Source organism: Ambystoma mexicanum, chromosome 11 (genome assembly GCF_040938575.1).
Source record: "Ambystoma mexicanum isolate Mex_15411 chromosome 11, UKY_AmexF1_1, whole genome shotgun sequence".
NCBI classification, from domain to species: domain Eukaryota; kingdom Metazoa; phylum Chordata; class Amphibia; order Caudata; family Ambystomatidae; genus Ambystoma; species Ambystoma mexicanum.
In genome coordinates this window covers 800,251,962-800,266,619 of record NC_090934.1, presented here as the reverse complement: position 1 = coordinate 800,266,619, position 14,658 = coordinate 800,251,962, and the positions used below count along the sequence as shown (strand labels likewise).

The 14,658-nt window shown below is 47.3% G+C and overlaps 1 protein-coding gene across 1 annotated transcript in view; it reads right to left on the bottom strand.

Moving 5' to 3' along the window:
- The window catches only part of PDE3B (phosphodiesterase 3B), a 2,257,139-nt gene that overhangs the window by 1,654,926 nt on the left and 587,555 nt on the right, over window positions 1-14,658 (bottom strand). Inside the window, exon 2 of the mRNA XM_069623736.1 lies at window positions 1,621-1,671. Within this exon, the coding sequence (XP_069479837.1) occupies window positions 1,621-1,671 (51 nt within the window). The remainder of the gene's footprint in view (window positions 1-1,620; window positions 1,672-14,658) is intronic.

Here is a 14,658-nt window from a genome sequence, read left to right as displayed (position 1 = left end):
GACACAGGGTTGGAGAGAAGTCCCAGAACCTTCTGAATGTTATCAGTGCAGCTGTACATATTCATTATAATTAAATGTTCAGCACCTATCGGTGCTCCGTTTGAAGTCAACGTGCAGTGGCGACTTCGTTTTGTCCCTAGGACGGGTAGGAATTTATCTAACCTCTAACAATGAAACAACTTTAATACAATTCACAAAGTTTAAAACCAACATTATCTGGCAAACCAGTGCTTGCCCTTCAACAGCTTCTCTTCTTGTCTTGCCTCTCCCCGTTATGCTAAGAGGTAGCCTTCGATCATAACCTTACACAGAGACCTACCCTATCACTTGTCGGGACTCTGAGAAAGCAAGAGGTGTGCCCAGCAAGGCACAAAGAGGGTGACAAGCTCCCAGTCTGCGCAACGTTTGCTACACTAGTCTTCTCTCGTGGGCAGAACTGCTCCCTCAGCCCAGGCTCCCGCCTCTCCAAGAGTGACTGCATCTAGCCATTGCAGTCTTTGTGGGCGAAAGGTAAGGTGCTGTGTAAGCCAAACACCACCCTTCCAATAGTGGTGGTAGATACTCAAGAGCCGCATTCGTCACAACAAGCAAGACAGTCAAAGAGCACTGATGTCAATTAATTCCAAGGTGTGACCCATCAATTCCTAAATTGTTGGCAATCACAGTGTGTGCAATAAAGCAAAGCGCACCAGGTACTCATGGATTAAAGCTAAGATGGCATGGGTAGGGCAGGGCAGGGCAGCTCGAACTAGACCCTCTGTGGGCTCAATTGTTGGCCATAAGAAAAGTGCAGAGGCAAATAAAATGCAAGAGCGGCAGAAAAACACATCCTGCCTCCTTGAGCAAAGGGAAAGGGCTAAGGAAAGGAGCTCAGTTGACCCAAAATAGAGAAGGAAGAGGGCTTGGGCAGGGCCGCTTGTGTGCATGGGATTCCCTTGTGCTTTACCATGGTTTAGTGGTGCTACAGAAAATGCTCTGGTTGCTCCGTTTAGATACGACATGCCAGAAGTGGTAAACTGTAACTAGATGCAAGAGTACTCCATGATTCTCCACAAGACTTTTCTGAGCAAATGAATGTGGAAAGGGTGTTGAAACAAAGGACACCTATTATATGTAGGCTTGTGGAGGCAAGGGAGGAATGCAATGTATTTAAATTTACAAACTCATTTTGCACCTACTAAAGTTCCTAATTTGGTGCAACATACTTGTCAACAGATAGAAAATGTCTCCATGGCACTGGGCATGTGTGGCCTGTGCTACTCTCACAACTCTCACATTTCAGGTAAAGGGATTTTTATAACAACCATAACAATGATGATAGTGAAAGACTAATGGTATTCATTTATCGCAATGGGGTCGAATTATACAGATCCCTGAGGAAGAGAGTCTAAAGAGAAGGAATTAGAGCAACTGCTCAGTATGGAGCAGAATATGAACCAAACAAATGTCTTAATTTGTTTTATTTGTCAGGATTTCTGACCCAGATAAATAAGCTATGCCATCAAAGTACAATTTGGGGCAGAAAGAAAATGGATGCCGACAGCAAGACAATTCACAAAGTATTCCATTTATGTTGTTCTGTTATAATGCACTGTACAGTAATATATTAAATATACTTACTTGGTACTGAGGTTTATACCACTGCTTTAAATCCCAATCCCAAAGAATCATCTGGAAAAAAAATTAAAACGTCTGAAATTACTTTTTTTTAACAAAACCAATATTTTAAACATACTACTATTTGAATCAATTATAATTACGTTTTCCAGTATTCCCCATCTACATTCACTATATCGGCATATCTATCACATCAAGCTGGTTTTAGTTGGCAAACACCAAATGGCTACCTGAGATAAGAAGTCTGTTCTCAAGGACAGTGGCTAAAATAAAAGGTTTCTGGAATGTATCTGCTAGGGAAGCGAATGGGTGAGGTCAACCAGGTTCCATGCAAAAGATTTTGAATAACTGGCCTGACATTGATTGGGACTTTAATTTTTAAAAAAAGTAACATATCGTTAACATGGATAAATAAATGCACAAGGATACAATAATATTAGTATGTGCAAACTACACTCAAAAGCCATTCAATTTGTTGCTTGACCAACTCTGAATGCTGAACATTTGAATTTTCTAGCCGCTAGTTGGCGAAAGGCTTTAAAAACGGATTAGAGTTTTACCAAAAGTATATGTGCGATTGTTGAGACTGTCTACTCTCCTTGTGCCACTTATCACCAAACAACACATCCAGAAGCACAACAACGTATTGCATTGCAGTTGGCAAATGCAAAATAGTCTGTGTGGTCTATCCATAAGGTTTTTTTTAGCTGGATAAATGTAAAGCTACACAGTCACTACCTCCAAAAACGAAAAGTACAATTACATTTATTTCAAAAAAGGTAGCAGGCGCTCCTCTCCAGAAAGAACATGGCATGATAACCTATTCTGAGATGAGAGTTTGCAGCACACGCTTTTTGCTCACTGTACCTTTCACAGATGGGAAATATCCATTTGCACATCAGTCTTTGTCCCGCCCACATGGGAACTCTTGTTCAGAAAGGAATTGCCATAGCATTTCAGTGCTCGACTGCCCATGTGGGCGGGACAAAGACTGATGTGCAAATGGATATAACTCTCAAAGTGGTTAATAAACACTGAACAGGTTATCATGCCGTGTTCTTTCGAGGGAGGGGCACCGGCTACCTTTTTTGTACAATTACATGTCCCCATAATAGGTGTCATTCTAAATTATAAACCGTGAAAAGCTCCAAATTGCCAACTCTTAGAACACTTTGCAAAATTATTTAAAATTTCAAAATCAATAAAAATAATGCATTTAATACGTATCTGCGTTTTCGTTTTTATAACATCCCTTCTCTGCACATTAAGCCTGCATGGCTAAAAGCCCTGCTCTGGTGAACTCCACGTTAGCCTATAAAGACATTTCAGTCCTATTAAGCAACAATAATCCAGGGATAAACTACCAAGAACTTTCTAGTCATCCATCACACTAGATAGAATTAACTGTGGTAGGTTTGTTTGCTTGTTTATTTATTTGTAATACGCTCCTTACCCAAAGGTATCTGGGCCCGAAAGGTATCTAGCACAATAGATAATTTGTGAATACCCGACCAGCACACGTAAGCGTCAAACCTCACTTTCTCAAATGCTGCAAAGCTTTACAAACACACCACTACTGATGGGCTATCCTCCAGAGATTGAAAACTACGACTCCAATGATCCCTCACAATTGATTGTGCTATCTAGGGCTGATGGTAGTTGTAGTCAAAATAATCTGGGGAGCCCAAAGGTTGCAGACGCCCATTTCATCAGGCTATCTGGCAATTTATTTATTAATCTACAAAACTCCTCTCTATGGTCAGACCCCTAACACCAGCTTAGCCTGTGCAATGGCAAGGCCCAAGTACCACAGGACTTGTAAAGCTTCCATATCGAAGCCAGCCCCACTCACACATTATGTTATGTTGATATATACCACACACCACTGCCATTTGCATAGTCTCCAGGTGCTCATGTGCCTCTGTAATAAAGTGGGTGGAGTTGGTTAGTGAGGGAAGAGGGATAGGTTAGAAATTGGCTCTTCTGTTCATGCTTGCAGAACCAAGAGTAACTGGCGTCTGGGTAACTTCCAGTGTCTGGTCCGATTTAGGCATGGTATCACAAGAAGACACTGACACAAGAGCTGCAAGTTTCAAAACCTTTATTGATGTTTAAAAGAGGTTGGAAAGGGAGGCCGCTAGGGGGCGTGGAGAAGATGGATGCATGAACGTGTAGCTCCCGCTTCCCCCGGCAACAAAGAGATGAGATGGAGCATTTCCAATGGATTGTGTCCTCCCACGTATTCCTCATCTTATGATATTCGTATCCCAGCTCTTTTTCACCAGAGGGCGCTGTGTTTGAGGCCGCAGAGTCGAAGTCCCTCGAGAGCCGCCGCCGGGTGTCGACGTCATCCGCTGTATAAAGGGCTCAAGCAGTGCCCGTTACCTCAGTTCCGTTTTTCCGACGCAACTGCTTCGTGTTACGAACAGCGCATCAGATTTTTCCCCTACAATGTCATCATCTACTCCCACCACACCCAAGACAGGGTTAAAAAAATGTCTGAAGTGTGGTAGGAAAATGTCGATAACCAACCCCCATTGGAATTGCCTCTGGTACCTCAACCAGACCATCGGGTTGACGAGTGCGGGTCATGTCCAACAAGGCTCTTAGGGAAGGTAGAGGTAAGCTGGCGGTCGGGGAGGAGAAGTATAAGTCTTCTAAAAGAATCCAGTAGAAAATCTCGTCATGAGTCGAGGAGGTCAAGATCAAAGTCGATCGGGGAAATATTTCTCGTCTTCGACTAAAAAGTGATGTCACAGGTCTTCACCTCCTCGTCCTCCTCTGAGAGGAGAGTAACTTATCCATCAAAGCACGATTCCCCAGAAAAATGGGAGGCCTTTAGGGCTTTGATGCTTAAAATATTCGAGAAAGCGGCCCATACCCCCTGGAAGTTGCCACGTGGTGATCATGCCTCTACCCACTCTAAAAGTGACAGAGAAAAATCAAGATCTAAACACGCGAGAGTTGAAAAGGAGTCGAGAGTGTCTTCAAGGGAAAGTTCCCAGTTGCCCCGTACTAAGTCAAAGCCTCCAGTGCATGAATCAGGGTTAGCGGAATCGACATCGAAGTCAAAACTCGACTCGACACAGTCGACGACCATAGCGTCGAAACCACTGACGAAAATTACGTCGACACGTTTGGCAGCATCGAAGCCTCCTTCAACACCGTCGAAGCCATTTCTTCTCCATCAACTCCTTTATTGAGGCCTTCTTTGATTCCAAGACCCAAGCGACACCATTGTCCATACCTAGGTCAATTCCACCTTCTTTACCTGAAAAGACTTTCCACCCTCAACCTAGACAGGAATTTTTCAGATCCATGTCATCCTTATATGAAGAACATTCCTCTGAAGAGGATGTCACTTAAACTGGAGTTAGGTTTGGAGCTAGAGAGGTCCCTGAAGAGCTAGTGGACCCACAGTCTAAAATAACAGATCTTTGTGACTGTCTCCAAAATGCCAGTGGCTTAGACACTTCGCCTGAAGTGGATTTTGAAAGACCAGACCCTACAGATTATGCTGATCCTAGTTATAGAAATCTTATGGGAAGGGTCATTGATTTTATGGGTTGGAAGGCAGCTTCCCCAGATTTCGACCAGGATGACATGACTGACATCCTGAGTGAAGGTCCTTTAAAAGATCCTGTACTTTCATTCCCTAAAGCACTGCAAAAAAGGGTGATGGTAAATTGCAATGCTCGTGATTCTATATCAGCAGTAAATAAGAAACTTGTACCAAAATATAGGCCAGCTTTATCAGATCCAGAATATTTATCTAAACATCCCTCCCCTGAATGTCTAGTGGTTCAAGCTGCAACCTCCACTAGGCAATCAGTTTACCCATCAAAACCACCAGACAGGGATGATAAAAAAAAGTTTTTTCTTTGGGCAGTATGGCCCTTAAATCTACTAATGTCACTTGCACATTAGCTAGATTTACATATACCCTGTGGGACTGAATGTCATCAGCGGCTGAACGGATCCCGGAAGGTGAGGAACGGGATGGTTACCTGGCTATAGTAAAAGACAGTAAAGAGGCTATGGAGGAATGCCTTCAGTCAGGACTGGACACTGTGGATAATGTAAGCACGTCCATGGCATCTAGCAAGGTCCTACGCAGGTTTGCATGGTTAAGGAAGTCTGGCTTTGCACCCGATGTGCAATCTAGATTACTTAATATGCCCTTTGGTGGCTTGAGGATGTTTGGCAGCAAGGCAGACGAAAGCATGGAGACGCAGCAGACCTCAAAAGTGGCAGCAAAATCACTTAGTGCCGCTATAAGGCAACCTCAACAACACTCTTACGTAGGCTCATTTTCCTGGAAGAGTCGCCCTTTTCACTTCTATTCCTCTTTTGGAATAGGGAGACGGCAGGCCAGTCAGAGAGGCCAACAGAGAAAACCCTTTCGTGGTGGAAAAGGGAGAGGTGCTAGATCAGCCACAGCAGCGGCCAATACCTCCTCAGCCACTGCTGCAGCCGCTGCAAAGCCACTTTGAGGTCTTCACCCACAAGAAGCCGGTGGGAGGCATAATCACTTGGTATCTGGACGAATGGCGGAGCATTACGTCAGATGCCTGGGCACTAGAGATAGTGACCCATGGTTACTGTCTTCCTTTTCATCAAAGACCTCAAAGTCATCCACTAGGGGCCAACTCTGTAAAAATTCCAGACACGCTCCTTGTGCAGGAGATTTTAACCCTGCTAGAGAAAGGTGCAATAGAACATGTACCTGTAACGGAAAGGAACAAGGCCCCTATTTTCTCATCCCCAAAAAGGATGGAGGATTGAGACCCATCTTGGATTTAAGAAACTTGAACTAGTTCCTCATGAAGGACAAGTTCAAGATGGGGTCCCTTTCTCAGATCCTTCAGGCTCTTCAGCTTCAGGACTGGCTGGTTTCGTTGGACCTTCAGGATGCTTACTTTCATGTGCCAACCCATCTCAAGCACAGAACGTACCTGAGGTTCTCAATTGGTGGTTCTCATTATCAGTTTCGGGTTCTACCATTTGGGCAGACCTCCGCCCGAGGGTTGTCACCAAGCTGATGGCGGTGGTGGCAGCGAGTATCAGAAGAAGGGGGATTCACGTCTACCCTTATCTGGACGATTGGCTAATCAGGGCGACTTCACCTGAACGAGCCCAGGAACAGCTGGCCTGAACCTGTCACTTCTTACACAGTCTGGGCTTCTCCCTCAATTACAAGAAGTCACAAATGATTCCAAGCCAAAAACTCCAATTCATCGGAGCAATCCTGGACACTTCCTCAGGGAAAGCCTCACCTCCAGAGGGGAGAGCTCACCACATTCTGCAGATGGTAAACAAGTTTCAAAATGCCCAACATCTACCGGCATTCGACTTTCTAAGGTTGCTAGGCCTCATGGCATCCTGCATTTTTCTGGTGCCAGAGGCCAGATTGAGGATGCGATCCCTTCAATGGGCACTCAGGACTCAATAGTCCCAGTTTTCGGGGGAGATGTCAGATCTTCTGCACGTTTCGACCAAAGTGACTCAAGATCTCCTATGGTGGGCTTGCAAGTAGAATATCCTCAGGGGGGAACCTTTTTGGCAACCATGGCCAGAGATAACGGTAGTGACGGATGCTTCACTCACGGGGTGAGGAGCCCACACCAACGATCTGACAATCAGCGGTCAGTGGTCTCCATCGGAGTCCAAACTACACATCAACCTTTTGGAGCTGAGGGCAATCAGACTAGCGCTGTAGGCATTTCTGCCCTCTGTACAGGGAAAGAATGTACTGATAATGACGGACAACACAGTGGCCATGTACCAGCTCAACAAAAGAGGAGGCGTAGGATCACTTCCACTGTGCAGAGATGCCATGCAGCTCTGGTTCTGGGCAATGCAAGAAGGAATCTCTCTATCGGCATTTCACCTAGACAGAGAGCTGAACACAGCAGCAGATGCTCTGAGCAGGCAGAGCACAGTATCCCACGAATGGGAACTTGCTCAGGAAGTTCTTCAAGAGATCTTCACCCTTTGGGGAACCCCTCAAGTGGATCTGTTCGCAACCGGTGCCAACCGGAAGTGAAAACTGTACTGCTCAAGGGAATTTCCCCCAAGAGGAGCTCTAGGGGCCGCGTTCGTAGTGGACTGGGTATTTCCACTCCTTTACGCGTTTCCCCCTGTCCCTGCGATTCCTCAAGTAATTAGGAGGTTGAGAAAATTCAGGAAAACCATTATTCTAATTGCCCCAGAATGGGCTAGGAGGACGTGGTACCTGGACCTTCTGGACATGTCCATCTGCCCTCCAATACGTCCTCCACAATCTTCAACACTCAGCCTTCATGCATGGTTTCTGAGAGGCTAAGATATAAGGATTGTGACCTCCCGGATGACGCAATGGAGATTTTGCTTTCGGCCAGAAGGCCAGCAACAAAATCCCTGTATCGGTGTCGTTGGAAGAAGTTCAGTAACTGGTGCAGTGATAGGAATGTGGATCCATTTCTTTGTAATAGTCCAACAGTACTTTCTTTTCTCTTACATTTAGCCAATTTGGGGCTCGAAGTTGGTACTATAAAAGGATATTTGGCAGCGCAATCTATTTTTCAGTGCTCCTCGGAAGAGGTGTCCTATTTTAAAATGCCTTTAGTCATTCAATTCTTGAAAGGGCTGACAAATGTATACCTTCCAACACCTTTTCAGGTGCCCATCTGGGATTTAAATCTAGTCTTATAATTTCTCATGTGTGCCCCTTTTGAACCTCTACATTCTTACCCATTAAGACTTCTCACTCTTAAGACAATACTGTTAGTGGCTATAACATCAGCCCGCAGGGTAAGTGAGTTGCAGGCACTGTCTTGTAAGCCTCCTCACACCATTTTCCATAGGGACAAGGTTATTCTAAAGGTCAAACCATCTTTCTTGCCTAAAATAGATTCTGATTTGCATCTGTCACAAAAAATTGTCTTACCTTCCTTTTACCCTCCACCTCACGCTAGTAAGGGAGAGGAAAGATTGCATAGACTGGACCCAAAAAGAGCTCTCAGTTTCTACATTTCCAGATTGGCAAATCTTCGACAATGTGACCAACTATTTGTTGGGTATACTGGCACAAATTGGGCCTTGCAGTGTCTAAACAAAATCCATCCAGATGGATAATTCTAGCAATCTCTGAATGCTACAAATTAGCAGGGAAAGAGCCTCCAGATGGATTAACGGCTCATTCAACCAGAGGCATGGCAACTGCCATGGCACTTCAGAGGGGCGTCCCGGTGCAGGATATTTGTGCTGCGGCCACTTGGTCGTCAATGCACACCTTTGTAAGGCATTATTGCTTGGACTCTACTTCATATCAAGAAGGACTATTTGCAAAAGCTGTCCTTCATTCAGTCCATAATTAAAATTTCTAGTACTCCCACCTCCAAAATTACCATTGCTATGGGAGTCTATCATAAAATGAGGAATACGTGGGAGGACACAATCCATCCGAAGAACAAGTTAATTACCAACTGTAACATTCTTTCGATTGGATGTTCCTCCCATTGACCCTCCCAACCTACCCGTCCGTACAGTTTACGCCAGTAGCACTCTAACTTCCTTAAGAGCCTGAGGACTTAAAACCTGATCAGCTGATGCGACCATAAACACCGTAAAAACAGTACTGAGGTAACAGGCGCTGCTCGAGCCCTTTATACAGCGGATGACATCGAAAATATTCTGGCGCAACAAAGTGTGAGTTGTCGTGCGGAGCATCGAGAACGAAGAATAGGCGAGGAACAGTGAGCTACACGGCATAAATACTGAAGCTACATTCTAGCAAGGCCTGTTTGCAGACGCAGTGGTGACGCTGCCTTAGCCTGGGAACAGACATAGCGCAGCACTGGACCTGGTTTTCACCGCAGGAGCCCCATGACACGTCGTGCTACGAGGGGAGGGGCAGGGGACCCAGAAAAAGACCTGCAGGACCGTAGACGGAGCCCCGGACACCAGCCCGTGTGAAAGGAGCGTGAGAAGAGCCCCGAACACAAGCACCGCAATGAGGGGTGCGGTGGGAGGAGCTGTGAAGTGTGTCAGCCCAGAAAGGAGAGGGACCGGAGAAGTGCCCGCATGTGAGGGATGAAGGCAGAAAGGAGCTGGAGGTAGGAGCGGCCCGACCAGCGAGACAAAGCCCCCCCCCCCAGCGCAGTGTGGCAGGCCAAGCAAACTGAAGAGGACTGGAGCAGACTGGGGCGAGATCAGTTGGTCAAGGTTGATCCGCTGAGTGCGAACCAGGGTGGGTCATTTCCCACTGCTGCAGACCCGCCCAACCCCCATCGAAAACAGAGAAGTGAAGTGCACGGTGGGGGTGTGAGGCAGTGGCCATGTGCCATAGTGGAGCTGGGAACATTGAAAAAGACTCAAACACCCCACTGGAGCTGTGCACGGACAGGAAGGTGGGGGCTCCCCAGGGGTGCTGCAGCATTTAAGAGTGGAATAAAGGGCACAAGCCACACGGAACACATGCCCCTCTGAGCCCAAAGGAGGGAGACCCAGGAGGGGTTGCAGGAACCCCTTGGGGAAGAAAAGTAGGATGGAAACAAGGCAGGCAAATTCAGAGGTGTGTTGGAAAGGTCTAGGCGCACAGGGGAAGCTTCTGTGGATAGGGGGCCCCCAGCGGTGCCTCAGAGGCTTGGAGCCATCCACTGCCCATACAAAGCGTAGTGATAGCCGGAGAAGTCCGGAGAAGCAGCGGGGGACAGCTGTACGGAGCGGGCACCCAGCAAACAAGCCGGATAAGGGCCCAGGCCCCAGACAGACCGGGCCAAATCGAGGAGCCTACAATAAAAAGGGGGTGAGCAGAGGAGGAATAGTGGTAGCCTAGGGTTTGGGGGGACTGGGGCCCGTGGACCACATAAGTCACGTGCCTAAGGAGAGAAGAGAAGACACACACACATCACTGGAGGCCGCCTCTTAGTGACAACAACCACACATGAAAAGGGCCCATGATGCCAAGGTCGTAAGGACGGAAACAGTGACACAATAAGTAGCTACCACATAGACTGGAATACAGCTGGGTTGCCGCACACACATCATGTAGTGAGAAAAGGTAGAACACTACTGGAACAGCTAAAGGAGACTGAGCCAACGGGCAAGAAGGGAAGAATGGCAAGTGTGGGGCGGCTCGGAGGGACACAGAGGAGAGTGAACAGGAGGCACGTGGGGCCACAACAGAAGCAGAATAGGGGAGATAAGAGGTGGTTCAGAGAAGAAGAAAGAGGGTAAGCAGTGGCACCAAAGGGGATCGGAACAGAGCCTCGATACAGAGCAGAAGAGGAACCGCGATAGACAGTGCAACCCCGCAGTCAGGGAAAACAGCAGGAGCACAGAGAAAGGCACCAGAAATAAGAACGATGGCATAGGCAGACATGTCCCTATTTTCTACGAAGGAGGACTCAGGGCATATACTGACGGAAATCAAGGCCCTCAGAGGAGACATAAAGGCCTCGCTCACCGACCTGACCAGCAGAATGACAACTGTAGAAAGCAAAGTGGAGGGCCTAGAGCATAACCAATTGAATGCAGACATGGTTGAAATGAGGCTCGACGCCAGAATGACGGAGCTGGAGCTTCACAAAGAAGTGATGGTGAAACTAGATGACCTAGAGAACAGAGAAAGATGGAACAACATAAGGATGCTGGGCCTGAAGGAAAAGGAGAGAGAAACCCAGAGGCAAGTGGAGGAGAAGGTGCTGCCCCTGGTGAACCACCTGTTCGAGGCAGAAGGGGGAAAACAGGTGCGACTAGAAAGGGCTTGGTTGACTACTGTATAACCTCAGCGGAATAAGCAGAGCAAGCCCTAACTCATCTCATGGCAGACGCTGGAGTGGAATGAAGAGGCCCCAATGGACCTAGCACGAGCAGGGACAGGCAAAGTACAGTACCCGGTGCAGAGAGGAAAAGGCGAGGACAAACGGGCAGAAAATACATGAGGCTGAATGGAGCATCACCACACAAGACACCGAAAATGCCAGAACCACTGCAGAAGAATAACTAGAGAGATAAGCCAGTGCAAAAGAAGAAGCGACTATCACTGTTCCGGAAGGGATGCACACAAACAGGGATTGCCGGAAGGAAGCATACATCTCCACACCAAGGTGGCCCACGGTCAGAGAGAGGGCATCTCCAAGACTCTTAATGAACTCAAGTTACAATTGCAAAAAGTTATAATGTTGTTGTGGGGTTTTCACAATTGGTATAGCACCAGGGAAAGCGGCAGCAGCTACGAGGGAAGGAGCTCACGCGACAAAGGGAAGGAGGAAAAGATAGTCTCACAAGTTAAGTTAACAAGGAAGTGGTGGGCAAGAAGGTGCATTCAATATGGGGAGAGGAAGCTTACAGGGGTCTGGTGGTGGGAACGCTGAGTGTAAAAGGTTTAAACTCCCTGACCAAGAGATCACTAATTGCCAGAGAGTTTCGCAAAGCATCCCTTCATGTACTCTTTCTGCAGGAAACGTGCCTAATGCAAGGGGAATAGCAAGCCTTAAACAGGACGGGCATAGGACAGGTCCACTGAGCATCAGGGAGCTCCAAGAAGGGAGGCGGGGTGGGATAGAGTCAGAATTGTACTACATAAACAATGCAAACTACGGGAATGTGTAGCCACTAATCTGCTGGAAGGAAGATTGTTGGCTTACAGGGGATTTTGGAAGGAGCGAAGGTGCCATTGGCAATGGTATATGTACCTAACTAGGGACAGGTGCACTTTATATCCAGTGCGCTGAACGCAATTCAGGAGCTGGAGGCCGATTTGTAGATCATTGGGGGGGACTAATTCCTGGGCGAGCGAAACATGGGACAAAAGAACCAAAGGGTGTTATGCGCCTGGGGAGGGAGATGACAGACCGGGGCATCTGGGACGTGCAATTGAGTCACAAGGCCTGGTAGATGTGTGGAGACAGCAGTACCCACGGGAGGAGGGATATACTTTTTTTCAGCACCGAACAAAATATACACCAGGATCGACTACCTACTCCTAAACAGGGACCAAGGGAAACGGGTAGTGGGTAGCAACATCAGGCCGATGGGTTGGACCGATCACAATATGGTGCTCATGATCTTAGATATTAGAGGGCTTCACAGACCGGATAGTAGCTGGCACTGCAATTATACGCTCTGGAAGGACCCCTTCTTTGCGGATCAACTGGCTCAGGGGATCCCACAATACTTTGAGCTAAACGATACCGGGGAAGTAGGTACAGCGGTGGTCTGGGATGCAGGAATGGCAACCTGGGAGGGTTGCTGATCAGAGAGGGGGCAAAGTGTAAAAGGGAAAGGAACCCAAGGGAGGAAAGGCTGAGCAAAGAGATAATTGAAGGAAAGGAGAGGATGCATGCTATGGTGGGGAACACGGATGAGATTAGAGAGGAGATACTCGCCAAGAGAGCGAAGCTGAAAGCACTGGTGATGGAGGAAACCATGTGGAAATTGAGATATCACAAACAGAAATACTATGAAAAAGGGGACAAGGCAGATGCACTCCTGGCAGCAAGAATCCAGACACAGAGGGCGGATAGATGGGTATCTAGCCTTGAAGACTCCACAGGGATACTCAGGTTGCACCAAAAGAGATGGCAGAAGGGTTTGCCCAATACTATGACAAGCTATACAAATCTGAGGCCCTTAGCGGAAATACCGCCATAGGAGAATATCTAAGTAAGGTGAACACTTCAAACTCACGAGCCCAGGGGCAGAACACTTAGAGAGCCCAATAACACTGGAAGAAGTACAGGAGGCGATATCGCACCTTCTGAAAGGCAAGCAACCAGGAGAGGAAGGATATACTATCAGGTTCTATAAGAGGTTTGCAGGGGTCCAGTCTCATTACATGGTGAAACCCTATAATCACATCTTAAAAACAGGGGAGGCACCAGCCACTTTTAGTAAGGCATTAATATCCGTAATCCCGAAGGAAGGTAGGGACCCGGCCCGGTGCTCGTCGTATAGCCCCATTTCACTCCTGAATGTGGACGAGAAAATATTTACGCAAATCTTGGCAACACGCTTTGAAGAGAAGCTGCCCCGAATTATCCACCCAGATCAGATGGAGTTCATAGCAGGCAAACAGGGCCCAGATGCTATTTGGAAGACCTTAGATCTTATTGAGCACATCGGGAGGTGCGGGGGTGGAGACTCAAGGGACTATGCATTATTGAGCTTGGACGTGGAAAAAGCCTTTGACCGAGTCGAATGGGGGTTCCTATTTGCAGTGCTAAGAAAAATAGGAATGGGGGACAGAATGTGCAGAGCCATCAGGACAATTTACTCGGGACCCACAGTGAGGGTAGTAGTAAATGGGACAAAATCCAGAGAATTTGGACTCGGGGGTGGGGGGGAACCTCTGTCACCCCTACTCTTTGCCCCGACGACGGAACCACTGGGGGAGGAGATAAGATGAGAGGCATCAGGGTAGGGGATGACGGCCACAAATTAAGCATGTATGCGGACAATATCATGATATACCTCTCAGGGCTAAGGGAGACAGACCTGAGGGTGCTCCAGGTATTAGAAAAATATGGAAGCCTATCAGGTTTTAAGGCAAATGTGGGCAAGGCAATCCTCGTCACCCTGTTATGTTGAGTTCAGGTAATTTGTTAAGCGCTCGTTCATCCTAGGGCATAATGGCGCTGAAAAGGAGAGAGACCAGCATAACCTACAGACAAAATGATAACATAGATACGTTTTCATTGCCTTTCTAAAGGCAAGATGGTTCACCAAGTTTTTCAAAAACATCAGAAGGCCATTCCAAAGCTGAGCTGCGGCAACAGAAAAGGCACGCCCACCACTACAGGAGCGTTGAAACAGGAACAAGTAAACCAGCTGTAGCAGAACGCAAGGATTGCGTAGGGAGGTAGAGGGAGAACTTATCACAAAGATATTCAGCACCTGGGGCATGCAGGGCACGGTGTACCAGGGAGAGAGCTTTAAAGACAATGCGCTTGGCAACCGGCAACCAATGCAAGGAATGTAGCACCGGAGATATATGGGCACCATAAGATGAACCAGTGGCGACCCGTGCAGCCATGTTTTCCAAGCGTTGAAGCCGCT